At 42.7% G+C, this 25,027-nt stretch overlaps 1 protein-coding gene across 2 annotated transcripts; it reads right to left on the bottom strand.

Moving 5' to 3' along the window:
• Positions 1 to 585: 585 nt before the first annotated feature.
• On the bottom strand, positions 586 to 24,816 carry calb2a (calbindin 2a). 2 transcript variants are annotated; one of them, XM_006641395.3, is made up of 11 exons: positions 24,534 to 24,816; positions 11,641 to 11,717; positions 10,970 to 11,059; positions 9,012 to 9,092; positions 7,294 to 7,350; positions 5,669 to 5,746; positions 5,152 to 5,207; positions 4,820 to 4,859; positions 4,018 to 4,071; positions 1,599 to 1,670; positions 586 to 1,155 (listed from the first exon to the last, which is right to left on the bottom strand). In XM_006641395.3, the coding sequence occupies exons 1-11, from the start codon at positions 24,622 to 24,624 to the stop codon at positions 1,039 to 1,041; spliced, it is 813 nt and encodes a 270-aa protein (XP_006641458.1). In that variant the 5' UTR covers positions 24,625 to 24,816; the 3' UTR covers positions 586 to 1,038. The 2 variants fall into 2 exon arrangements, with proteins under 2 accessions (XP_006641458.1, XP_015223866.1); XM_015368380.2 differs by having other exon boundaries at positions 586 to 1,158; positions 24,534 to 24,803.
• Positions 24,817 to 25,027: the final 211 nt, after the last annotated feature.

Here is a 25,027-nt window from a genome sequence, read left to right as displayed (position 1 = left end):
TCTGGGTTTAGAGAAGCCCAGTCAGAGATGCATCCTGCTGTGTCATGTGGATCTCTGATGTCAGGTAGGACTCTTACATAACCTGGTCTTCAGCATTCAGGCTTAGAAAAGTGTAAAGCAGATGGTACCAAGGTCATCGTTAGAAATGCTACAAAAGCTGACAATTCCGGTTCATTGCACTACTGGGATATACGTTGCCATATGCAGTTCTTTACACAATGAGTGGCGGGAGCATGGAACAAGCTGTCCAGCTTTGGCAGATGGGCCAAATGGCTTCCTCTTGTCTGAAACCTTTCTTATCTTCTTAAGTTCCACCAATCAAATGGCCTCCTTTCATTGATGACCTTTCTGATGTTCTTTGAAGATCGGTGTGTTATGTTACATGTGGTTTAATAAAAGTGAGAATGACGTAATGTTTCATAAGAAGCACTTGATGTGGTAACTGTTCTGGACACTGGGTCTGAGATACTTTCTGCTCATTCTAATTCATAGCAGGGATGCCCAGCGCCCCTACACCCCCATCAGATACCCCCATCTTTCAGCAAAGGCTTTAGCACATGTGGGAAATGGAACCCGAACAAGCAATCTGATCTTAAGGTTTCTTTATTGTTGTTAACAGTGACATCCTTAATAAACAGTATTTGCCGAAAGAAACCAAAAACAAAAGAAAAACAAACAGTGATTCAGTGGTCAGCCAGAGAGAAGAATGAAGGACGGGAAAGAGGAGTGGATTCTGAGGAAGACGTAGGAAATAGAGTTCAAACCAAGCAATCAAAATCTTATATTCGTATCGTTATTAGAATTAGCATTAATGTCATTATCAGCGTAATGTTTAAAGAAACGAGACGCAATTTTATTGTAGTGTCTCAGACGAGTACAGCCTCTCTGCAATCAGGAAGTTTGGAAGGGGGGAGGTTGTTTGTGCTTTAAGTATACACTTGCTCAAAAAACAGATGAAAGGAGAGCCCAGCACATGCACCTGGTATTAAAACTAGGTAGGAGGTGGTCTGGGGTCAAGGGTCAGGGATAAGGTTTTGATTACAGCAGGGGCTCCCTGCACAGAACTATCTCCAGCTCCTTGCGATACAGCTTGCCGCCATCTGACAGAGACATGATGCTCTTTCTGTAGGTGGTCAGGTTTTGGATATCCATCTCCTTCTGCCCCACAGAGAGAAAGAAAGGGACGAGTTCAGCACAGATTTATGTGATATAGGGCATAATCTAGCTTCATACAGACCCTCTCCTCTCTGACCAGATCTCTGGCACTTCTGTAAGATGTCATTCCATCTCATCCATACACACAACAACAAGTCTGTAGGCTCAAACCAACAGAAACAAACTTTAAAACGGAGGCTTTTAGAAAATATTTTCCCATCAAAGGCCCATCGGCAAATACATAGTCATGCCTTAATTCATAAGGTTACTGTATCACCAGCTTTGACAGAGATACTTGCTTTATTCTTTATTCGTCATCCCTCTGTTCTCCATTAACTGGAGAATGGTTCTTCTCTCCCATGCAAATTTAGCTAAATATTTATTTCCTCTATTTCTAAAATGCAGTCTTTAAAACCATAATAGGAGGCTGTGCCATTTCTCACCTTTTGATTCTTTTCGTAGAGATCTTTGAGCAGAGCGTCCAGCTCCTGTTCGTCAATGTAGCCATTTCCATCCTGATCAGGAAGAGAGGAAAGTGGTTTACACTGCTGTTCACACACATGCACACAGGCTGATGACAAAGGCTGCACCTCTGCTAGAAAGCCAGGACATTCAGTCCTGCAGTAAAAAGGCTTGTTGTCAACTATTCTCTCTAGAGCTGTTATTGTGATCGGTTTCACTTCATATCATGGCAGAGAGGCAGCAAATAACACAGTTTCCTAAAAGGAGAAACAAGTTCTGTTTAATTTGATTCATGCATTGGTGGTTGGTTGACATGTTTTTAGTTGATCGGTCATCTACAGATGGGAGCCCTCTTGTGAAGTATAAAGTAGGGCAAGGGGAACCAGTTTTGTTTTTACAAACAATAGTAAAAGTTTTAAAGCAGCCAGCAGATTAATTATACATGAGAGCATGATGTCACACCATGCGATGTGGAAGTAACTATGGCTTTGGAGAAGCTACCCTTGGGACACAACGTGCTGTCAAACTTCATCTGAGATGTTCTGTGCGTTTTAATTCTGGTGCATTCGAATCCACTTTTGCTGCAGTTGACCTGACATGCTGTTCTTTGATACTGGAATTGCTGCAGGTGCTTGTGATCCAGCTGGGGGGGTGGAACCGGCGCTGGTGTGTGCCGCATTCATATGCTCCCTGATTACACCATGTGCCCAAGTCTCCTGGCTCATTTATAATTGAATGTTTGGTGCTGGGTGACCTCACAGTCTCTAGAAAGTCACGCAAAATGTTGTCCCAACTGCAGCAGGAGGAGTTTTTTCCTCCATCAGAATAGATTTTAGAGAATTTCTTTTTTCTCTTCTTTTCTAAGTAGTTAACAATAGTATTGATGGGTCCTACCAGCCCTTACTGAATGTGTACATCTGAGTAAAAGACTGGCCAAGCTTACTGTGCTTCTTGCAGTTTCAGTACAGTACCACCGTTTACTTTGTGCGCTACAACTAATAAATCATCTGTCTACCAGCTCTGTAATGGCATAGAACTGGCAACCAAGTCAACATGCTTAGTGTATGTGCAAGACATCAAGTTCAGGAGGCTTTTCAAATTGCAGTGTTTCCTCTGGCCAGTTTCACTTAATGGTTCCAAACGTTCCCAGCTGCATATTCTTCTCTGCAACTCTCGGGCTACAAGTAACAGATCTTTATCTCAATTCTATGTAGCAATTTATGACTTTACTTCATCAGTTACAGTATGTAAACTCATTTAAAAACATACTGTATATAAACTCCAGTCCTAATGAAAAACTAAAAATAAGAAACAGGGATTGGCTGTTATGTGAATTGCTAATCCTTTGAAGAGTATTGGTTCTCACTGAATGCAGTTGCCATTAAATGTTGCTGATAGTTCAAGTGGATGTATGTTGCTGACAAGCTATTACAGCTGTTGTCTCTCGTGATCAGGGACCACACACCTTGAGGACTGAGGAACTTTGGAAAAGACCTCGCAGAGGGAGCCAGGTGCTACAGGACATACAAATGCACTTCGTACACCTGGTAAGCAAAGGACACAATGCTTTGCATAGCTGACAGTGTGCACTGTGAGAGTGACTATGTGCTTTTCTCTTACCCCTCATGTGATGAATAATACATTCGTTTTCATGTGCTTGAGCCTAGTTCAAGCAGTTTGCTCTTCTAGTACATTAATAATACATAGGACACAAATCGATGTTAAAGAAAAAGACTTCACCTCCAAACCTTTGCACCTTCTATTTAGACACATGAAACCCCAGCTCTCTTGTGCTCAGAGATGTGCAATGATGGAAAGAGTCCATACCACAGATGTGCTGGAAGAACCTTTACGAGACAATTGCTCATAGCTGGGTAATTATCAATTCATTAGATACATCATGATGAGATGGGATAAAACAGTCATCTCATTATTATGAGATGATAATGATAATGAGGCTATACAGTAAGTAGTTCAGGTGGGTATTAGCATCAGCATGCGTAGGCTGCAAAGGAACAGGTTTATTCCATGCTGAAAAGAGAAGAAAAGAAAACAACGTTTCGGTGGTGGAGCCTTCTTCAGTTCTTCTTTGAAACCCATCTTTGACTTCTGTGAGTTTTATTTGACACCTGAAGAAGGCTCCACAGCCGAAACATTGTTTATTTTCTTCTCTTTTCAGCATGGAAGTAACCTTTAGTTGTTCCTATACAGTAAATATTTATCATTTTGGAAATACGGCATGCCATCTTTTATGGAAAAAAGGGTATATATGTATGCAACCAACAACATTAATCTGCATTCTTTATGAACATCACACTCTCTTGTTTATAATTGTCTTACAGTCTGGATGAGCTATATTATAAGAGTTTTGTAATATGAATGTCAGCAGGTCAGACTTACCTTGTCATAGTAAGTGAATATTTGGTTGAACTGCTCTGCGTTTAACTTGACTCCCTGTTTTAAGAAGAAAACAGACTGAAGTTATGGAGAGTAGAGACTAAGGCATGTACAGTAGTTTGTGATGGGAACTCCCCGTCTGCCTGCAGACTGATTTCTCTTCCTAATATTCCTTCATCATAATCCTATCACTACGTGCTGTGAAAGGTGAAGAATAGCATTTTGTCAAGGCATTTGTATATTGGGCAATTAGAATTGCATCTGCTTGTTTCATTGAAATATACAGTATGCCACACTTCCAGAGAATAAATAATGGCACAAAGATAGCAGATGCTGATGACACAGGGGCTGTTTGCATGTTTCTAATGACAGAGAATTCTGTCCCTGTTGCTGTTGTCATGGTGCTTTAATCAGCAGTTTGTCATCGATCTGCGTGGAGTCTAATTCAAACAGTTATGACATGGAAGATTTTTTTTTGTTTTGGAAGCAATATATTGTTTGGTTATGTTTTGTCATTTATGCCAGTTCACTTAAGTGAAAACATGGCGTGACAAAAAACAATTAAAAGGTTTTTTTTTTGCCTTGGAAGTTTTATACTGAAATGTATTACATAAACTGTTGCATTATATTTCAGTAGATTTGTATGTTTATATCGGGAGTAATATTTCAGAAATTAAATGTGGTTACAGCTGTACTAGCTATAATTGAATAAGGGGGATTAACTTTTTGTCTACTTTGAACACAATGTTACCAATAATAAGGAGTCTTTTAAAACACAGGTAAGAGAAATTTATGTTGTGTTGACCTGGAACTTCAGTAAGAAGTTTTCTTGCACTGGTAGTAGCCTGAAATGACAAAACAAAAGATTTTCAAACAATATTTCATTTTTGAACAATATTCATACTATTTTCAACACTAATTTTTAAAATAATGCACAACATCCCTCAGATCTTTGACTTCAGGATTATTGAAACAAATGAAAACATTGAATGTAGTATCTTGTATTCCAGAGATTCAATATCATATTATGAGAAAACAGCCCACCAGTTCTTTTCATCTAAATTAATAATCCAGCATTTTATTCCGAAGGCAAGTGACGAGTCTGATGTCATTCTCGTACCCTAGACCGGCACCCACCTGGCCATTTCGGACAGTCCAAGCTTCCCATCTCCATTCAGGTCAAACATTTTAAGCTGCGGATAAGGAAAAGAGGGTTGGGAGTTTCCGAATTACTTATGTGAATAGACAGATCGAAGAATTATATAGAAGTGACTGCAGAGGCTGAAAACTGACCAGAATTGCTGCAGGGACTGGAATGTTACAATTGCAGTGGACAGTAATGGACAGACTTTAATTTGCACAAAAGATACGTTTCTTAATAAAGGCACTTCAGATTGTGCCTTTAGGAGGGAATCGTGACTGATCAATTTCAGTTAACATGTCAGAAGGCTGCTTTCTCTCAGATTGTGAAACTTTAAAGAATAGATTTTCACACTTTTGATCACATTTACAGGTGTTGACTTTTTGATACCTACCAAACTGCAATAATGCTTAGCCTATCTAACCCCTATGAGCAAGCAACCGAACCCTCGGACTCACATCAACTGGCAGGTCAGCGCCTACTGGGAAGGAATTCAATCTTGCAGCTACTTACTATTGTCTGTGTGTACTCTTGCAGCTTCTGATCATTGTAGTGTCTATTGGCCTTCTTTAACAGGTCTGAGAGAAAACCCTGTAAAAAGACATAAGGCTGTTGACTGAGCTCATACAGTGTGCTGATTCCTGGAGACCTGCAGTGCCTCTGTGCAGCACCACCTGGAAATGTGTGTTCGGTACAGAAGAGCCCAAAGGGAGTTTTTGGATGGTTTGCTTTGGCAACACTTTTCAAAGCAGGGATCTTAAACCTTAGGTCCTACAAGAACTGGTGCCTTCTGTATTTTGCTCCTACCCGAGTAGTTCCTAAATTAAGAAACAAAATTCATCGTCATGGCAATGCTGATTATCAAGAAGAAGAATGTCTTCTTGTAGAGAGTGCCCAGTTACGGTCCTGTAGGGCCATTATGTCTGCAGGCTTTCATTGCAAGACCACTCTACAGGAACTAAATCAGCTCGTTATGGTCTGAACTTGGAAAAATTCAACAGCCTTCAGGTGCAGATCTTCAGGTGCTGCTGTTTTAAAGAGACCTGGAAAACATGCTGATAGACTGGCCCTCTGGGACAAGGACTGGCCAGATTAATGGTTTTGGAATATTATTATTGATGGAATGGGCAGCGATATGAAAAGTCCGTATTACAAACACTACTATAGACACATTTTATTGGTGCAATTGTATTATCTGCCTGGTCCAATCTAATCTGCTTTAGCAAATCTAAACCACTCCATTTAATACTTCTTATCTATTGAGATCATTTTCCTAAATTTGAATGTTTCCGACAAGCTTTTTGCTGCTGCTGGGGGGATTTGTATATATTGTTGTTCAGGTAACAAGAATTATTTGCATGTATTTTCATCTCCCTTTGTCCCCCAGAAAATGCACAAGTCTGTCTGCCCATCTGAAAATGCAACCTAAAAAAATGTGTCCTTTAATGTGACCTACTCTTCCAAGCACCCAGTTCCCTACTGCAAATTAAACATGAACTGGCTTGTCTCCCTCAATATTACAAATCGTGCAGTCCTGGCAATGGCTTGTGCCAGTTATTAGCACACCGTGTCTATCAGACTGCATGTGGCTTCATCTGCCTCGGTCTCAGAAACAGAGCTTTGCTCTCTCAACCCCTGGGTGCTGTTGCTGTAGGTTCAGGTTTTTCTGCAAACCATTGATGCATGGCTCGTTGCACCGCCAGTCAGGATGAGAAACAGGTGTGCGCTCCAAAAAAACGTCCAGTGGTGTGGTTTAATACGATGTTTAAAGAGGCATACAAAAAAAGCCCGAGCATGTAGTCATTGTGGAAATGTGTTCCGAGATTTAGGGTCTCTGACAATCATCATTGAAGGAAAAGAGCCTGGGTGTAGGCTGGGAGATTGAGCAGTCAGAGACTGGTGAACATGCAGAACATGTTACCTACAGTAGTCGTGCGAAAGCAGAGGACTCACCATGTTTCAGCAGGTAGTAAGACAGTGAGGAATCCATTAACTCCTCGGAATGCTTTCTTCTTTGTGTTGCTCATATGCCATAGATAAAGCAAGATGCACTGTGCTAAAGCTGTCATGCACGTAAGGCATGGCATGCTTCATGTTATCCAGTCAGCTCAGTGGCACTAAGACCCCTTAGTCCTTACCTTGAGCTCGTTGGCCTCAATGTATCCACTGCGGTCTGTGTCATACCTCCGCCATGCCTGCAAAGGAGAACTCACAGCAATCAGAGAGAACACTTCTCTATTCAAGCTCGAGTGCTAGTGAAGTCAATGCCTAGGAGACGAAGAGCCAGATGTGGAATGTATCTGAGTACAATCCAGTAATTTTTCCTTGCACAATTTTCACAACAGCCTCACACTTCATAAAGAAGCACTGCTGTCCATGTGTACTGTGTGCAAAGCCAAAAGGATAAACAGTGTGTGCATATTGTCAGATGGAATATATTTTAAAAACTGTCTGCAGTAAATATACTGTACTACATGCTTGATTTATAAATTTGTTGCATTTTTCGTTTGTAATTCCGAGTTATAGCTGAGCAGACCAAATCCAGATGCTTTCCAGCAACTGTCTTGTTTAGGAGAGATGCACTTTTGGTATCTGTTTAGACTGGCCAAAGGCCATTCATAATTTATTTCTTATATCTTAAAATGGATCATCTTACTTTACACCCTGTCCTTGGAGAGGGTTGCCATGATCAGAGATGATTTAGAGGCTTGTCCCTTCTTTATTTGTGCACCATTAGAGACTTCCACACAGACAGCTGAACCTATGATCTAGTTATCACTGAAAGTCTGGGCATTTCACTTCGTATAAAAGAAGGTGCACAGTAGGACAATTAGTGTTAACCTTCTTTGTTCATCACAGCAGTTTATTCCTGCAGAGGGATATTGAAAGTGGCTTTGCGTAATGAAATCCTGCTTTTTGGGGATGTCAGTCAGGCATATGACATTAAATAATGGTACATACGCCCACAGATAAATGGGATAGTGCAAAGAGATTTAAAAAGACAGGCTTAAGCCTTTGGTGTACATTGCATTTTCATATGTTGACAACGGCTCCGGTTTGGCATCATTTTAAACACAATTGATCCAAACACTTTTTGCGGGTAATATACTGTACAAGCACAGGTAAACTATGAAGCCCAAAAGCCTTGAAAATGTGAGACATACTGTATTTAAAATTGAAATTGAAAAGGGCTCTGTGACTCTTAAGTGGATTTATCTTTCCACAATAAAGCACACTCTCTTTCATTTTTTTATGCCAGTTAACATTAGACTAATGCCCATCCAACTGCACTTAATGCACACTGTAGGCCTAAGCTCATAGTTAAAGAGTTGATTAAACCAGATAAATCTATAACAGCCATACTGAGATGAGCCATGTTCCGACACTTCAGAAACGATTACTGTTGAAGGACTGGACACTGAACTGCACTAGAACAAAAAATGAGTGAGTGTTTGAACTACCAGTGTGGTCCAGGTCTGCTGCCTTCATGCCACAAAAGAGGTACACAGAGATAAGAAGGGCTCTTGTGATTGAGAGTTTATCTCTTGAGCAGTCCGTCTGTCTCCAAGAGTCAATGAAACCCTTGTTTGATGAGAAAATAAACTATACAAGCCAAGAATCGCATATCGGGTATTTGAGGGAAGCCAGGAAGGTAAATGTATTTTTCATTTGTTATTTAGTATAATCTCCCAGTGATGGGCTATATACAGTACACATGGATGGGTTTGGATGTTATACAAGAATATTAATTCAGGAACCCATTTTTCTGCTGTGTGTCACATCACACCCCCGCCTCTCAGATACCATACATTTTTATTGCTTGACAGGAACGAATGTGGCATGCATGTTCACTCACCGCCATGAACTCGGTGCTGGAGCCCACAAACTCTCTGAAGCACAGCAGGAAGTTCTCTTCTGTGGGGAGGATCTGAGCCAGCTGGGGGAGGGGAGGTGAAAGAGGAAACGCTGAGCTGTCGTACGGCTGTCGCCCGCGGCGCAAGGAAACTGGCCTTTTCGCGAAGCCAGGACCTGTCCCCTCCCATCACGCAGGCGCGAGTGGCGGTGATGGACCCGTCCATCTTTCAAGCCCGCGAGAGCAACCACTTTGCAGCGCCGTCGTCCTCGGTGTGACGACAGACTGCGAGATGCTTCTCGCCCAACGCTGGCATTTGCCAGTGATGAAAGCTACATTTTAGTTTTGCCGTCTATTCCCTCGTCAGGGCTTGCAAAGATTACAGAAGGATGGCTAAGAAAAACGGAAGACATCCGTCTGTCCCCTGTTGAGATCGCGCGTTCCCGTGGAGCCCTGAGACTCTGGCTGGCTGGGGGTTTACTGCCGTCTCTCCAGCGTTCCCAGTTAGCTCCCCGTACTGCGGCTGGATTAAACAGGCCCAGCCTGAGCAAGGTGAGGCACGCAGAAGCGTGCCGCTCATGTATCCTGTCATGGCTGTCCGTGAAGAGATGTCACTGGCATGTTGATTTTCAGGGACGGTCTCTCTTTTTTTTGCCTTATTCCCCTCACCCACCTTATTTCATCTCTATCCCATCCACCAGACCAGTGCTCTCTGGTTTTACAGGATCAGTCTGTCCGGCAGTCAAAGGAAAAAAAGCCATTTTTGGAGTTGGGAACCTGTCACAGGGTTTGGATTTTAAAGAAAAGAGACAGACTGGCTGAGTGTGGGGAGCCAGTTAATTTAATAACCTTTCATTTTGCACCTGGTGCGTCACCTTATGGAATCCTGCCTGATGTTATTGCTCTGTGGAAGTTCCAATGGGCTGCTTCTGGCCCTGAATGGAAATTTGCATCAAACAAACAGGTGCTGCTTGGAAACTGGAGGTTTTCTTTTTTGTGAAAGCCCACATCTGAGGCTTTTCCCTTGACCTGGCAGAGCTGCTGCTGCTGCTGCTTTTGTACAAACATGTTCTATTTTTAAGAAGTGTTCTTCATTCCTCCATTCAACCTTTAAGTCTGAAAAGCCCGGGCAAAACCCGTTAAAATGAAAAAGGACAAGCGATCGAGCTGCTTGAAAGTTAATTTACAAGAGACGTTACTGCTGCTGTGTAGGTGGCGACGACAAACTGGGAGTGAAAGATGCGTTTGAGGAGAAACTTCCTGAGTGTCCAACACCTGCAGGCTTGAGCAGATCCATGATGCACTGCCATGTCTGACTAAGCTGTTTGTCAATTTAATTACATGACAAATAAATATTACACTATTAATAGAGAGCGTTGACTCGCAGCTTAAGCAAGCGCTTTGTTTTATGGGAAAAATGCAGGTTCAAGACCAGACTAAACAGGCACAGTATTTTCTAGGTAAATCAAACCACATTCAACGGCATTAAACCTGTTTTGCATTGAAGAAATCATTAAAGATTAAGAGGCTGCTGCATGGAATGGGTACAATATCGTATATACTAAATGTAATAATCCCTAGGGATAAATGTTTGTGAAGAAGGAAACTTGTAAAAGATTATTGTGCAGGGTTTCCCTTAATCCATGTGAGCCTTGGAAACATATTTAAGCTCCACAAGGCATTTTTGATGATGTCTTGATGAGGAGATTGCTTTAGGAAGTATGAGACATTTAAAACGTTCTAAAGGATGCAGCATCTCTGTGCAATGTCTCTTTTATACTCGTTGGAGTAATTAAGATGTATTTCTTGCCAGTCAATGATACTTTTTCCCCAATTTGACATTATTATTAAGGTATAGGTAGCTTGGCACAAAGAGATTTAGTTTTCTTCCAGCTGTTCAAAATTCCTATTCTTCTTTGGATTTTCACCTTTCACCTTGATCCTAGCTCCTTAAATCTTACCTCTGACATCTCAATTTTTCCATCTGCGTTCTTGTCAAATTTTGCCATGAATTCTTTCATCTTTTCCGAGAAACTGGCATTTGGAGAATCCTGTCAAGCGATGGAAAATTGAATCATTAATGTTTAACAGGCACAGCTTTTAGGAGAGCAATTTACAAGGAAGGAAAAACTAGATGCAGCTTCATAGTTTTCATTTCGTGTTATTAACCCAGGGGTTGATGATAAAATCATAAAGATGTTACACGACTGCCCACTTTATAGGGTTTTATACATAGAGCTATTATAGACGGATTCACAAGTGAATGATGGGGATGTAGTTTAAAATATGGAGCTATAGGGGAAATGCAAGTTAAAGATCTTTCTAAAAATTCTTGCTTAGGTGATTGATAGGACAAACCTACCATTCCTACCATTGTCATAGTGGACTGGAATTACAGCAGATTTGCCACTAGTGACCACTAAAGGACCTATACATTTTATAAATAGTCACACTGGATGTTAACTGTTAATTGTTGGTTTATTGGTGAAGGGTGATGGCACCCCTGCTGCTCTTTGACACGGATGAAAAACCTTGCTACTTCAGTATTTGTTTCCCTGGCTAGTTTCTGATCCCTCGGAGGGCACCCTTTTTCAAAATGCTTCTTCTTCATCTTCATTCAGTGGAGACTCACCATTCCGGCTCCTCTTCTTGCATTTTCCAGTTCTTTGAAAAAATTCTCCAGCTCTTTTCCCTCGATGTACCCATTGCCTGAAGGAAAGATCATGAAACAAAGGATGATTAGGTGTGAAGGAACCAGGGTGTCATTTTCTCTTTATATTTTATTGGAGACAAATGAAACCACCCAGCAAAATGCAAGACGGGGTATATCTGGTTATCAAAGCTAGTATCCTGGCTTCTCTCAGGAAACGGCAGGATGAGATGCTCAAATCAATTTGTTATGAACAATCAGACTACCTTAATGGGTTTAAATTTTCAGAATTTGTAAATATTTCACTATACAGTCATATTGTCATCTCTGAGAGGATAGTGAGGTTATCAGTCTAAGACAAGCGAACATGTTACACATTTTGCTGAAAGGTTTCAGCACGTGTGCTGGCAGATCACTGCATGAATGTACATGCAGAGTTTTCTGTTTAAATCATTCCACAGACGTGGTGTGGAACAGACATGGTGCAGAGCCTGACAACAGCAATGGGAAACTGCTGCAGGCATACTGACTGACCAGCCTGCCACACTCATCCAGTGCCTCCAGCCAGCTACATCACCACACTCTACAATCTCCAGCAGCAGGCGGCTCTCCTTGGTCAGATACATCTGGCAAATCAGAACACTGCTTGTGTTGAAAACCGAGTTCATTTTAGATATTGAGAGTGTATTGGAAGAAGAAACATTGTAATGTTCACTTCATTAAAAGGGGCTTATTTAAAGGTGCTCTATGCAACGTACACAATTTCAAACAAACATCAGTAACACTGCATCCACTCAAAACACTTTCAGCAGACATAGACACACTGAACGCGCAAAACAGATTTGTCTTCTGTCACAAGTTCAAGTTTATTTGTCATTCTAGCCATAGACAAGCATATAGAGGAGCGAGATATCGTTCTCCAGGTCCACAGTGCGACAGGCCTACACAAGGGCAGTATTCTGAGCTCCCTGTTTAACTGGGTCTCCAGATTCACCTGGGTGACTGCCAGCTGCTGCTCACAAGCAGGTGCAAGTGGCTCACAGCTTTATGAGCGTTGTGGCTACCATCCACCGCTGCTGTGGGTTAACCCCCAGCGTACCAGCTGCCTCCTCTGCAGCAGCTCAGCAGGTCACTACAGCACCTGATCTCCATCTGCACGCATTTATCTGCTGTACTTTTCCCTCATCGTTACTAAGTTCCTGAGAAAGAAAGAGGTTCAGTAGGGATAGGTCAGCCTTATAAGCGAAGAGAAGGTTAGAGATAAGATCACTTTATTGGTCGTATACAATTTCTTGTATCAGGAATTTGTCTTTACGCATACCCCAGCTTGCTCTCCATGAGACACAAACAACCATTTATACAGCGCTTGTGGAGCAGTTGGGGTTAAGGGCCTCGCTCAGTGGCCCAACGGAGTAGGATTCCTCTGCCGGCCGTGGGATACGAACCGGCAACCTCCCAGCCACAGGGGCAGATCTTGAGCCACAGAGCCACCACACTGCCTAACATTGAATATGTAAGATCCCTTTTTTTTTTTTGAATTTGCTTTAAAATCTGCATAATTTTGCGGAGTGGTGGGAATGTGGAGATCCATCCTCACGTTTACTGTGCAATAGGAAAATGAAATAGTAAGCCAGCGCAGCCTTTTAGTGACGATGGAGAACAGCACCCTTGTTCCGTTCTTTGAGGTAACTATTCTCATATCTACTGATTGGCACCCTGCCATTCTTAACTTCTTAATTAAAACTCGGGAAGGCAGTGGCCCTCAGTGCACTCTGCGGCGGCTCACACCACCAGGAGGGCTGACTCTCAGCTCTGTCTTTCACTAATTGGAGCTGGTTTGCTGCCTGGCGCCTTTGAAGTTCATTTATTTGAAGAGACAAAAGGGAAATCTCTTGTTGACAGCCAGATCCTACTTTTAGAAAAAAAAAGGCACGTTCATTAATATTCTCAAAATTTCTTCCCGTCGTAGAAGTGGCTTTCAGATCTGCCGGTGAGTGTGTTGAAATAAATAAAGGCCTATTCCGATGTAGCCGCAGGAATGAGATTACCAGTTCTCTTTTCCTGTTGTTAACTGGTTGCAGAACTCTCTCATAGCAAAGGATGGGTTTTGCAATGGGGACAGTGCTTTCATTCTGGACAGCGAGTCAGAAATTAATGACATAGATTACATTGCTCTCTGCATTTTGAGATTTGCGCTTGTCAGAACTATGAGCAAGCCTTGTTGGCTTGTTATTATGTCTGCTCCTTTTGTTTCGTGTTTAGCATCACAAACACCACTCCCACTGTTCCTGCACATAAGTTTCTGAATCAATTATTTTCTTTCCTACAGTAACTCAGCTGCTTCTGTAGCTGTTTCCCATGCTGCTCTAGTGCCTGTACTCTCAGCCAAAGGCTGATTCTCGGAGGAAATTGGCTCCCCCTGTTTGGAAATGCACAACTGGCAGTCCTCAAGCATCGGACCAGGAATTTTGCCTTAACCCTCAGTCACTAATCAGTCATTTCTAAAAATAAGCAGTATGATTTTGCATCAGTGTGCATGACCTTTCATTTTTCCACTAGAAGTATTGGTAGATGCCACTTCAATTCCACGTTTAATTTACTGCTGCGTGCGATAGCTGGCTTTACAATAATCTGCTTGGGGGATAATATGATAGCACAGTGACCTAGGGAATAATCATGATTTACTAAAGCATGGGGAAGTTGAAAGACTTTTTAAGTCCCAAAGGATAATGTTGACTTGTTACAGCTTGCATTTAAGATTTAGCTTGAAGGCTGTGGACAATGGATTGGATGTTGTAGGTTTTCCTGGTGATTTGAAAGATGCTACATATTTTCTAAATTCTTATTTTTTCAGCTTTTTCCAGCCGGAAGAACATGGCTGCCACACCCTTAGAGTTGCTATTTAGTCCGTATGAGTCTTCCTCGAAAACACCTTTTTCGTTTGGAAAGAACAAGAGCCGGCCTATCATTCGGTGAAACAGCAAAGAAACAACTTAAAAATGCACACAGACATGGCAGGGCAGTGTTTCTCAATGGGTTATATTTCTCCAAGACTTCACACATTGTTTGCATCTTTTAGAATAATTTGTTATATGTGGAGAACAGCCTCTAATTGGTGTCCTTTGAATTCAGTGAGGCATGTTTGTAGTGCTCAGAGGCATTTAGGTTGTGCCTCTTTAAACTTTGTAATGCTTGACTAAGATTTTCCACACACTTTGAAACACCTAATCACATTCTCCTTTTATTTCTTTAAGGGTGCCCTAAGTCTCTTGTCAGCTTGTGTTGAATTGGCAAACACAGCACTCAAGTGTCTAACTTAATGTCCTTGTCTTTGGGATAAATTCGCCTTTGGACCACAGTGACATTTTGAAGCTTTGCACTGGGCAGTTATTCAGAAAGGGGGGTTTGGAATGAATCAGGAAACTGTTTTTTTTTAAAAAGACAGAAAATTATACATCTGATCAGACAAGCCCAGTTAGTTAGTTCAAATATTGCAATAAAGATTTGATTGTGCACAGAGTACACATTATGGATATGGTGGGTTAAAAACGCATTTAAGCTATTTTGAACTCTTTTGTACAGATCATACCTATGTGCTGAACTTTTCAGCATCTGATTTGGAGTACTCTTATGCAATAAAATCGAATGTAGTAGATAATATTTAAGAACTGTTTAATACATTAATACACTTCCATCGTATGGTGTAGTTATAGTACCTACTGTACAATATTAGATGAAGAAAGAAAAGCTAAAATGCAAGCATTGCCAGATGTCTTGAATAATATGTCTGGTTATCACCAATTTGATCAAAATAAGTACTCAGTGTATTTTCCTTGGTTTCAGGTGGCTGGATGTTTTTAATGCCAACACCCATTTCTTCCGAGATCCTGTAGACAAGTGAGTTTATAGAGGCAGGATGAGAGGACTGGAGAAATTGCTTGACCTTGGCTCTGATTAGTTTTCCTAAACACACAGGCAATTTTTTCCTGTCCAAGTTTGTTAGTCAAATTCCCATCTGTCTCCCATCCTAAACAATCCACTTTGATTTAAGCAAATTATTAGACAAAAGAGGCGCAAATCTTTCTCTGAAGGTGTGGCCGGCTGACAACACATGCTGGTGATTTTCCACATCCAGTAGAAGCAGCAGATCGTGTGTGTGTGAGAGAGATCAGGGATGCCTCCTTCACCTCTGAGTTTAATCAGGTCAGTATTCCTACTCGCCCAACTTCTTTCTAAATGTTCTGAATTGCAAATTTTGATTGCAACAGAATCTCTTAATATAACAGTTCAGTTTCCAAAACGTTGTCTTAAGGCCTTCTTCATGATTTTCAAAGCTGGGAACTGGTATTTCCTAGTGAGCTGCTGGAACCCTGTTGTAAGTCAGCATGCCTCCTACCCATAATGCCGAACTGCTCTAGACGTCCTCTGGCTCCAGGGAAACCTTGCACGTGCAATGGCTGTTTGACAGTAGCGTTACCACCTTAAGGCTCGATCTCATCAGATCTCAGACGCAAAGCAAGACCAGTCAGCTGGCAGTAGTGGGATGGGAGACCTCTGTGTCCAGCCATGTTACTGCTGTAAGTGGTGTTGGCAGACCACTAGGTGGCACACTTCTCTCTGAACCAGATTTTCCAAACTGTCCCTGGGGCAGCCAAGCCTAGTTGGGTCTCTTCAGTTAGTCTGAGAGGGGTTTTAGCTCTGGGGTCCTGGCTAAATTCTACACTGGGCTTGAACAAGCCAACCTCCCTAAAGCTTCCCTATAACTCAATAGGTAAAGCAGTTTCTCACATCCTCCTTATCTGCCACAAAGCAGTCCTGCTTGTGCCCCAGTGCTGCCAGTGTTGCCCAGGTGGGGCTGTACTACAGTGGTGGACATGAATGCCCTTCTACTTGGGAAGCTCTCTGGCGTCCTTTGGGATGACAAGTGCTAGACAAATGCAAGACATTCATTATTATTATATTGAGAAATTGTCATCTTTTTTCATTAAATACCACTGTTGATGCTGTCTATAGTATTCACTCTTCATCATTTCTTCTGTTGCAATCCATTTTCTCCAGAGCACTGTGAAGCAAACTGAGACACTGTTTTAAGGGCGGGAGAAATGACATGAAATATTGAAATACTGGACATTTCGTTTTGTCGGAAACAGAGATTCACTTTCATTCCAGCGTTCACTCCGGTGCTCCTTTGCCGGGGGCACGCTCGCTGATCCGAGCGAGAGTTAACATTTCAGACCACAAACTCCGAGCGTTGCCTCTTCCCACTAATTGCTGTGGCTTTTCTTTTTGCACGTAGGAGACGAAGCCACAGGCACTGAGAAAGGCGTCTACAGCAGGTGGCTGGGAATTAAGACTGCCTGCTACAGCAAATGAAAGGCTTTGCCTGAAACATTGCAAATTAGGAGCAAAACACCCAGAGGCAGTCCGAAAGGGAAACAGACAACGGAAAAAGGAAGAATACTCTATTTCTTGGGATCAAGCATTAAAAACTGCTGTAGACTGCCAAGCATATGATATGATGCTGTGCATATATGTTGAGGGAATGCACCGGGGGTGATATAACTTTGATCATAGTATAGGTTTTCCAAGGTTTGCACTGGGAGAAGAGTTTTCTTTTTTTTTTCTCCCCTAAAGGGATTTAATCTGCTGATTTGCTGGAACTTATTAAAAAAGATAACAGCTGTTAATTAAAAGATGCTTGCAAGCATACTAAATACCCTGACCTGGGTCTGGAGCTTTAGCTGAGTAGAGCACTCTCTTATGAAAAAAGACAGGATCCGACTATCGGAATCACACGGTAACTCATCCCTCACCTGCAGGCGGTTATTAGTTTATTAGTCGTTTTTTTCTGAACGCTGTATATTACTTCAAAGTCAGAGGAGTGGGAAGAGGGGTGATGTCAATGAGCTGTAGGACTCCTTGTATTTTTTTAATGAAATATCACCATCTGCAGGGTCACAGGAGGGTCAGTAGTGAATTAAAATCTCCAGCACGTATACTGTAGATTATACAGAATTAAACCTCGAAAACCTTAATTTTGTAAATCTGGGCTTGCTTTTCCGGTGGGGCTTCCTAGCTGTGGACCACATGAAGGTCTTACAATCTGCCTTATGGTACATAATGAGAAAAGTGGAGGGAAATATTAGTTCTTATTCTAGCTATGGATAAAATTCATTTGAAGGGCTGTGGTGCCTCTGAGCAGCTTAGACAAGGCCATAGGCGCCAGGATGCAGAGTATCAACATATCGCAGAACACCCAGAATGCCACGCGATGAAGTGTGGTGTTTCAGTTTCAGTATTCAGCTCAGAGAAGTAGGCTCATACTGATTAGGCCAGGTCAGAGATACACATCACATGGCCTTTAATGCCAGAAACAACAATAAATGGAATTTTCTGCTTATTATACTTGCTGATGACAGACTGTTTTAAGAAAAAGAAAGCGGAGGTTTTTGAGGGGGATCTGTAAGAACATGAGGCTGTGGGCAGCGGAAACGAGACGAATCCAGGACAGACAATTGCGTTTCCTTAGCTGGAAATTATTTTAAACAGAAAAACGTACTCAAAAACCAGGTGCAGGAGTGGAGGAGAAAATAACGGACATACAGTAGAAGCAGTCTGGAAAGTTGCTCGTCTGGGAGCGGGACGGCGCACTGCGGATCTCGCCCGCTAGAGGGCGCTGAGGCACACGGCGCTGAGGGGAGGGGCAAGACAGCCGCGTACAGCCGGTTACACTTCTGTCCCTGTTCGGCTCTCCTCCCTTCGGGGCTGATCAGTGATCAGTGCCCCGTTCTTTCTTATTATTAAGAAATTCTTATTATTATCTCTTATTATTCACGCCCGTTTGCAGGGTGCAAACAGCAGGGCAGAGCAGTGTAGCGAGTCTCCCGGTGCGCAGGCTGCAATGTCGGAGGGCACCGGACCGCCCGCCCGCCCAGACCCTCTCCTGCTGTTTGCACAGCCGGGTTCAGCTTCGCCCCTCGCCACACACGAGGCGCTGAGGCGCACCTGAGTGAGCTCACCGCTGAGACCCCAGCAACCCTTGGCTTTGCTGGAGCAAGAGGAAAGGGAAACCAAAGATAGGGGGTCGGTCAGAGTACGTGTCGTCAGTTTCAGAAGAACTAATGAACAACTTGTATCATGATTCATCTGCAAGGGGGATCGCTATTAATTCTGGTGCTACTGGGCTTTTGGATCTTCGCTGTTCACCAGGCAGAGTAGGACCAGACAGGCTTCTTGCTCTGTAACCACACAGGGAATATTTCAAGTGTCGTGCAGTGTGTGTGTGTCTCTCATAGTGCTGCTCATAGACAGGAGTTGGACAGCTGGAAGACAGGTAATTCAAGCCCTGCTGGGAGTATACAGTGGCCTGGCAGCTTAACATTAGACGCCTTGACACATACCCAGAGAAGAATTAAAAAGGCAACAAATACTCTTCAGTTCCGGTGTTCATTGTCAGGTTTTCAATGCCTGTCAGTACGCATGTAACACAGGACACCTATCTGGGCTGCTGGTGCAGGTGTGATACGGCTCGCTCATGAAACATTTAGCATGGATCTGAAAGAGGAAGTGATTGTGTTTCCGATCCGAACAGAGGGTGATATTGAGTAGGCTAGGCGTGCTGAGGGGGAATTAAGTGATAATGGCATGCCCCTCAGTTTTTCTGTCTGGCAAATGTCAGATCAGAAACAACACAGCAAAAGCACAATTGCTTCCTCTACCAGACTGAAGTAATTAAAGATTGAGCCTTATCTCATTTGCATTACAAATACTGTATACATGACTAGATATATACTGCTCTATTGTGTCACGGCACTGTATATGGTCTGCTAGGACTTTATTCTTTAATGTAGTCATAGCTACCCCTGTAGAAACCTCATGTAAGTGAATATTCCTCCTTCTATGCTGTCCAGAGATTCTGGCACGTAATCGTCTATTCTGACATCAAAGTGTCATATTTGTCCATGAAATTAAACGAATACAAGATTTAAAAAAGTATGTCAAGAAGAGAGAACCATAATTTAGTTTTGAACTCATTCTCCACACAATACATATTTTTACACTAAACTCCTATTAATGAATACATACAGCAAAAAATATTTTGGATTTGGTTTTTCATTTATTCGGGGGGGAATATTAAAGTTTCATGAAATCTAAACTCACTTCCAACACATTCACTCCTAATCTGATTATATCAAAAGATTGTCATCTGGATTAAACTCGTCATTGTATTTTTTTTTCTAATCCAAAACTACCGCAGTCTCACAGTGCCCTTTGGCCAAAATTAATCTGGGCCAGCAATTCTGCTAGTTGATTGGTCTGTATCCATTAAGACAAAAATAAAACAAATTCTTTTGAGCTGCTGCACATCTGGTGCCATGACAGCTCGTTACGTAATGCATCTTTCAAACAAAATCTGCAGTTAACAGCAAATCCCTGGCTAATACACACACACACACTCACACACACTCACAAAAGACTCGGAAAGCTTTTAAAGCTAGTCATATTTCTGGGGGTTTGCCAAGTGGTTATTGAGCATTCTGAAAGGCTTTTATGGGTTTTGTGCGAAATATTCACACTGGGCAGCAGCGATTCATTTATTTATAACCAGGCAGTAGTTAGCACAGGCTATCAAAAGGAAAAACCGCATTCATCAACCCTCGAAGTACCTTGTGGTGGTTCAGTGAAGCACTAAGTGCGACTCTTTTGCGTGCGCAGAGCTGCTTCGTTTCCGAGTTATCGGTTCCGTCTTTTGCTCTTAGCACTGTCGAATTAATGTCCGTGATGAAGTCGCCTCCTTTTCATGTTGACTTCTGCTGGAGGGATGTGGCAGTCCATGTGGGCACTGAGAAACGAACTCCCAAACTGCTCTGGAAGGTTTACTCACAGTTGGTCGCCTGCTGCTTTGATCTGTGGTGCCTTAAAGGAAATGAAGACATTCTCCATTTCCTGTTTGACTAAACCCCTTGCTGACGATGCCCTGAATACGTGAAGAAGACTTCTTTTAAATCTCTCGTTTTCCTGCTGCTTTGAAATGAGAGGACACACAGTATGATCTACTGTGGAGGAAAGCTGAAATGACCGTGTCTAGATTCAGGCTCAGAATAAGTGAATGAAAGCGGTAGGGCCTTCCGCTGTGTTGTAGTTACAGGTGTTTATTTCTCTGTCCTTCTCCCTTGCCTCAGACGTGCAGACCAGCCGTGTCTCCAGTGTGAATAAACATGCTTAGCAGACGGACATGGGTCTGGGTGCCTCGTCAGCCCACCATCTGGGAACCCCTGTTTATGGGGAGCTCATCTGCAAGATGCTGGGACTGCAAGAACATGGTAGCGCAGCACGGAAATAGATCTGATTTTTTCAGTAACGTTTTCAGTTACAAGTTTAAATAATCATACTGGGGGGGTGTAGGAGCACTTAAACAAAAGCAGACCTGGCAGCCCTGTCATGCTTACGGCACTTTGTATTCCCACAAGAGGTACCCCCTGCACCGTACATGTTCAAAACTATTGATGTACCAGCAAAAAGGGAACATACTGTAGACTGTCCAGTCTTTACGTGCAGGGTGGTTCTTTAGGAACAAATGCAATGCATCTAGGCATCCTAGCTAACACACTGCATTGGAACATTTCCAGATGTTGCTGGAAGGTTGTGTTTTTAATGTGCTAGAAGCTTATTGCCAATGTTAATGGCAGTTTGGCTATGCCAGGCATTCAGAAACAACACTGCAGCCACATTACAAAAACATAAGCCATTTGTGTTGTGGATAAAGGGTGTTTGCCTTGAGATGTTTTATACCTGTTAATAAGACGCTGGCCTGTAACCAAGTCCCAAGCTCACAAGTTAGCGTTGCAACAGCATTGCGTTGTTCTAGTTTGACTTTGACAACATTCTAGAAAACAATCGGGAAACATGCCCTGGGGGTGGTACATCTTCACTGCCACCTCAGTTCTAAGCTGCACATGTGTATGGTTTTGCTACGGCATTGTTTGGTTACCCCTGATTGGATTTCTTTATGCAAAACATTGGTCTCTTCAAAGAAAAGAGAACTTCTGACTTTTTCTACTTCGTTTGTGCTGTCCCAGAAATGGATTACTTATATTCATTGTGTTCAGAAGGTGGGGATATGATCAGTACTGTTAACTATTACACCTCATACAGTTGTTAAGGAGCAATGTAACTTGCATGGAAAGGTTTATATTACATGGCTTTTTCTATATAAGAAAATATGTTATATATAAGCTGCAGGCTATATAACAAGGCTTTTTGTGAATGGCACCTGGTGAGATGTATAATAATCTCCCACCTGCCTAGACATGTTACCAAAAGCTCGGTTTTACAAAGGATTCCTATGACCTGGAAATGTACAGGTCATACATGCATGTATATAGGATGGAGGTACATCTGTACAACCTGATCAGTCCTTATAACCACCGCTAAGCACAGAGCTACCTGCTGACCGCAACCAAGGTTTCAACCAGAAAACTGTCCCTTGTGGAAAAAAAGGCTGACATAAGGACTCAAAAGACTGTAGCTGCTAGTGTCTTAGAAAGGATCTCGTTCACCAGCGTTGGTTGATGGATAGTCACATTACCTTTTCTGCAGAGACTGCTGTTAGGACATATGTATTGTTAAAAGCCAAGTATTTATTTTGTTGACACCTTTATCTAAAGCACCTTTTGTGCCCTCTGATCCAGGTGGTTATTTCACTGGAACTGACATATCTTTCTCAATGGTACTGTACAACAGGAGTGTTTTGCTAAAGATTGGAACCCACAACCTTCCAGGCAGGAATCCAGAGACTGTCCCTCTGCACCACACTGTATTAACAAATGCATTTAAGCAAAGCATGACAGGTGAAGTTACCAGCTAGGATGTGAAGTTCAGTCAATAAGATGTCCCTCATTTTTTGCAGACATTAAAAAGCATTGCAAATGTCAGCCTGTCTCCAGAAGCCTGCGGTGTCACTAAACACCTCATGCACACCTACTGCTGGTGTTTCTCCTGCAGCCTGTAGAGTGAAATGTAGAGCTGAGCTCTGACTCTCAGTGAATATTATTCAAGCAGTGTTTGAGCCTGTCTAAGTAAAGACGTCCACTTCAAGACTCCAAATGAATTCAGATCTCCCAGTTTCACGCCGAAATGAAAGACCACAACTTCGAAACCAAAGCCATACAGTACTATGATGACCCAGGACCAGAGATCCTGATGGTTTGGTCAGTATCGATCCTAGGGCGCTATTCATAAGTGTACAGATGTCAGTCCTGGTGTTGCTGCTGAATTCCACTCAGGGCTGGAACATATTAAAGATCAAAAGGTTCAAATAGTGAAGCGGTTTCTCACTCCCTCACCCGATCTGCTGTGTCGTTGGGCTGCTGGCACAAGGTGGCTCCTCTGTGTCACCAGGTGGGGCTGCACATTGGAGGGAGATGAAGTGGGTTCCCTCCTGTATGTACTGTAAGTAGTTTTGGGATCCTTTGGGATGTTTACAGTATGTGTAATCTGAAGTGATTGATGCAGCCAAGTGTGACAAGGAAGGCTTTTAAAAAACGGTGCCCAGTGAATGTATGCATGGGTCAGTATGTGCTGTGGCTGTGTAAGGAGTAACAGTGGTTTAAGTAATTGTTCCAGATTTGCACTAAGTATTGCAGTCTCAAGCTGCAAGGCTGTAGCTGTCTGCAATTACGATCAAGATGTACTCATCAAACCAGTCAGAAAAACAGGTGTTGGGTTTTCCTTTTATAGGAACTCGCTTAATAGAAAGGGGGCAGCTCGAGTCTCAATCTACCGTTTGAGTGCGCACCTCGTCAGCAGATGCAAGAAAACCCATCTTTGGATTCATCGGTTTAATCAGAAATCCCAAGTTAAAACTTGGGTCGCTTTTCAGAGACCTCTTCGGTATACAGCACGAACAGACTTCTTCAAGTCTTCTCAAAAGATGCCTTCGATTTGCGAGATTTTTCTTTGAACCGTAGTTCTTAAAGATGTCAGTGTGATTGTAGTGAAATAAAAAAGCACCTGCACTTTCAGCAGACTGGTCATCAGACTTTTGAGCTGTATTGTTCTCTCGCACTGTTTCAGCCTCAAGTTATTTAGACCTGACTGCAGCGCAGGTATTAAAAACTAGATGTTTGTAAGCGGACTAGCGCTGGGCAGTTTTCTTTCAATCTGCCAATCGCTTGGACCGTGTGGAGCTCCCGAGCTCAGAATAGAGGAGCAATGATTCGTAATCATTACTGTTGTAATGTGCTACAGACCTATTGGAGGTTCGCCTGACATACCTTTAAAAAAATGCACAACCGAAGTACTAGATATTCATTTAAAATGGTTCAAAGACAGGCACGTTTACAAAAACTTTTACAAGATGAATGTGAATTAAGTCCCCCCTCCCACACACAATTATACCAAATTCATTTTCCTTTTTTTAAAGCGGGGTAGAGAGTATTCTGAAAAATGCTGTGTAACGTGTAGCATCCTGCACTATAACTCTGGGCAATTCGTAATCAGAATAAGTTCCCTTTCGATAACGACGTCCGGCTTGTAGTAGTGTTATCAACAAAATCTAGATAACTTAATTGCAATTATTATTAATACTATTATTTAAACCCATCTTACTGCACATGCAAATATTGTTCCACCCAGAGGTCTAGAGGTGTCGTTAACCCCAGTAACGAAAATTCCAAGTTTTGTTTCCAGCTCTCACGCGGTTTTCCTTTAATCTCATCAATTAAAAAGCGTCACTGCACACAGAGAGCTCGCATCACCTCGAAACACACAGGAATTTAAAGCAATAACCCCCATTCTTTCAAACTGGTAGTCACACACACGCGCACTCACAAACAAATGACCTAAAACGTGTTTTTTTGAGCATCCTTACTGACCGTCGGCATCAAAGTGTTTCCAGATGTCCAGAAACTGGGAGGCGGTCAGCTCTGCCAGATGCAGGTAAGGAGGTTGAGCTTTGTTGGCCATGCTTATGTTTCTCAGCTCAAAATCCCGAGCGAACTTTTTCCAATCAGATCCCCTTTCTCACTGTCACCAGCGCGGGCTCAGGCAGGGCTTTTAAACCCCCCAGAGCGCCTGCAGTTCCCGCATGATCCTGCGAGGGGGCGCCCCGGACCTAGCATCCCACTGTCCACGCCTTGCCTGTGGTGTGAGGAGTCTGGGCTCCGGCGCTCGGCGCTTTTTCCACGTTCGCGTGTGATGGGCTTTGTTGCCAACGCGTACACGCATCACCTAACACTTGCTGTCACGCCACTGCGCGACCGTGGGAGCGTGTTTCCGAGCAGGAATAAATGCGAATGGTTTGTGCGCGCCGGGTCGGATAGCGCCGCTCTGATAGCGCGAGTTGTCACCAGGTAATGTTTTCTGAAAT

The sequence above is a fragment of the Lepisosteus oculatus genome, chromosome 20 (assembly GCF_040954835.1).
Source record: "Lepisosteus oculatus isolate fLepOcu1 chromosome 20, fLepOcu1.hap2, whole genome shotgun sequence".
Taxonomy (NCBI): domain Eukaryota; kingdom Metazoa; phylum Chordata; class Actinopteri; order Semionotiformes; family Lepisosteidae; genus Lepisosteus; species Lepisosteus oculatus.
Note: the sequence above shows the minus strand (reverse complement) of the source record. Positions and strands in the feature narration are given on the sequence as shown.

What these genes read in the sequence shown, in the direction of transcription:
- calb2a (XM_015368380.2), bottom strand. Translation starts at nt 24,624, where the DNA reads ATGGCCAACAAAGCTCAACCTCCTTACCTGCATCTGGCAGAGCTGACC. An exon ending in CAAGAAGAGGAGCCGGAATG is followed by an intron (nt 11,060 to 11,640) that starts GTGAGTCTCCAC and finishes ATCGCTTGACAG; the next exon opens with GATTCTCCAAATGCCAGTTT. An exon ending in TTGAGGCCAACGAGCTCAAG is followed by an intron (nt 5,747 to 7,293) that starts GTAAGGACTAAG and finishes GTCTTTTTACAG; the next exon opens with GGTTTTCTCTCAGACCTGTT.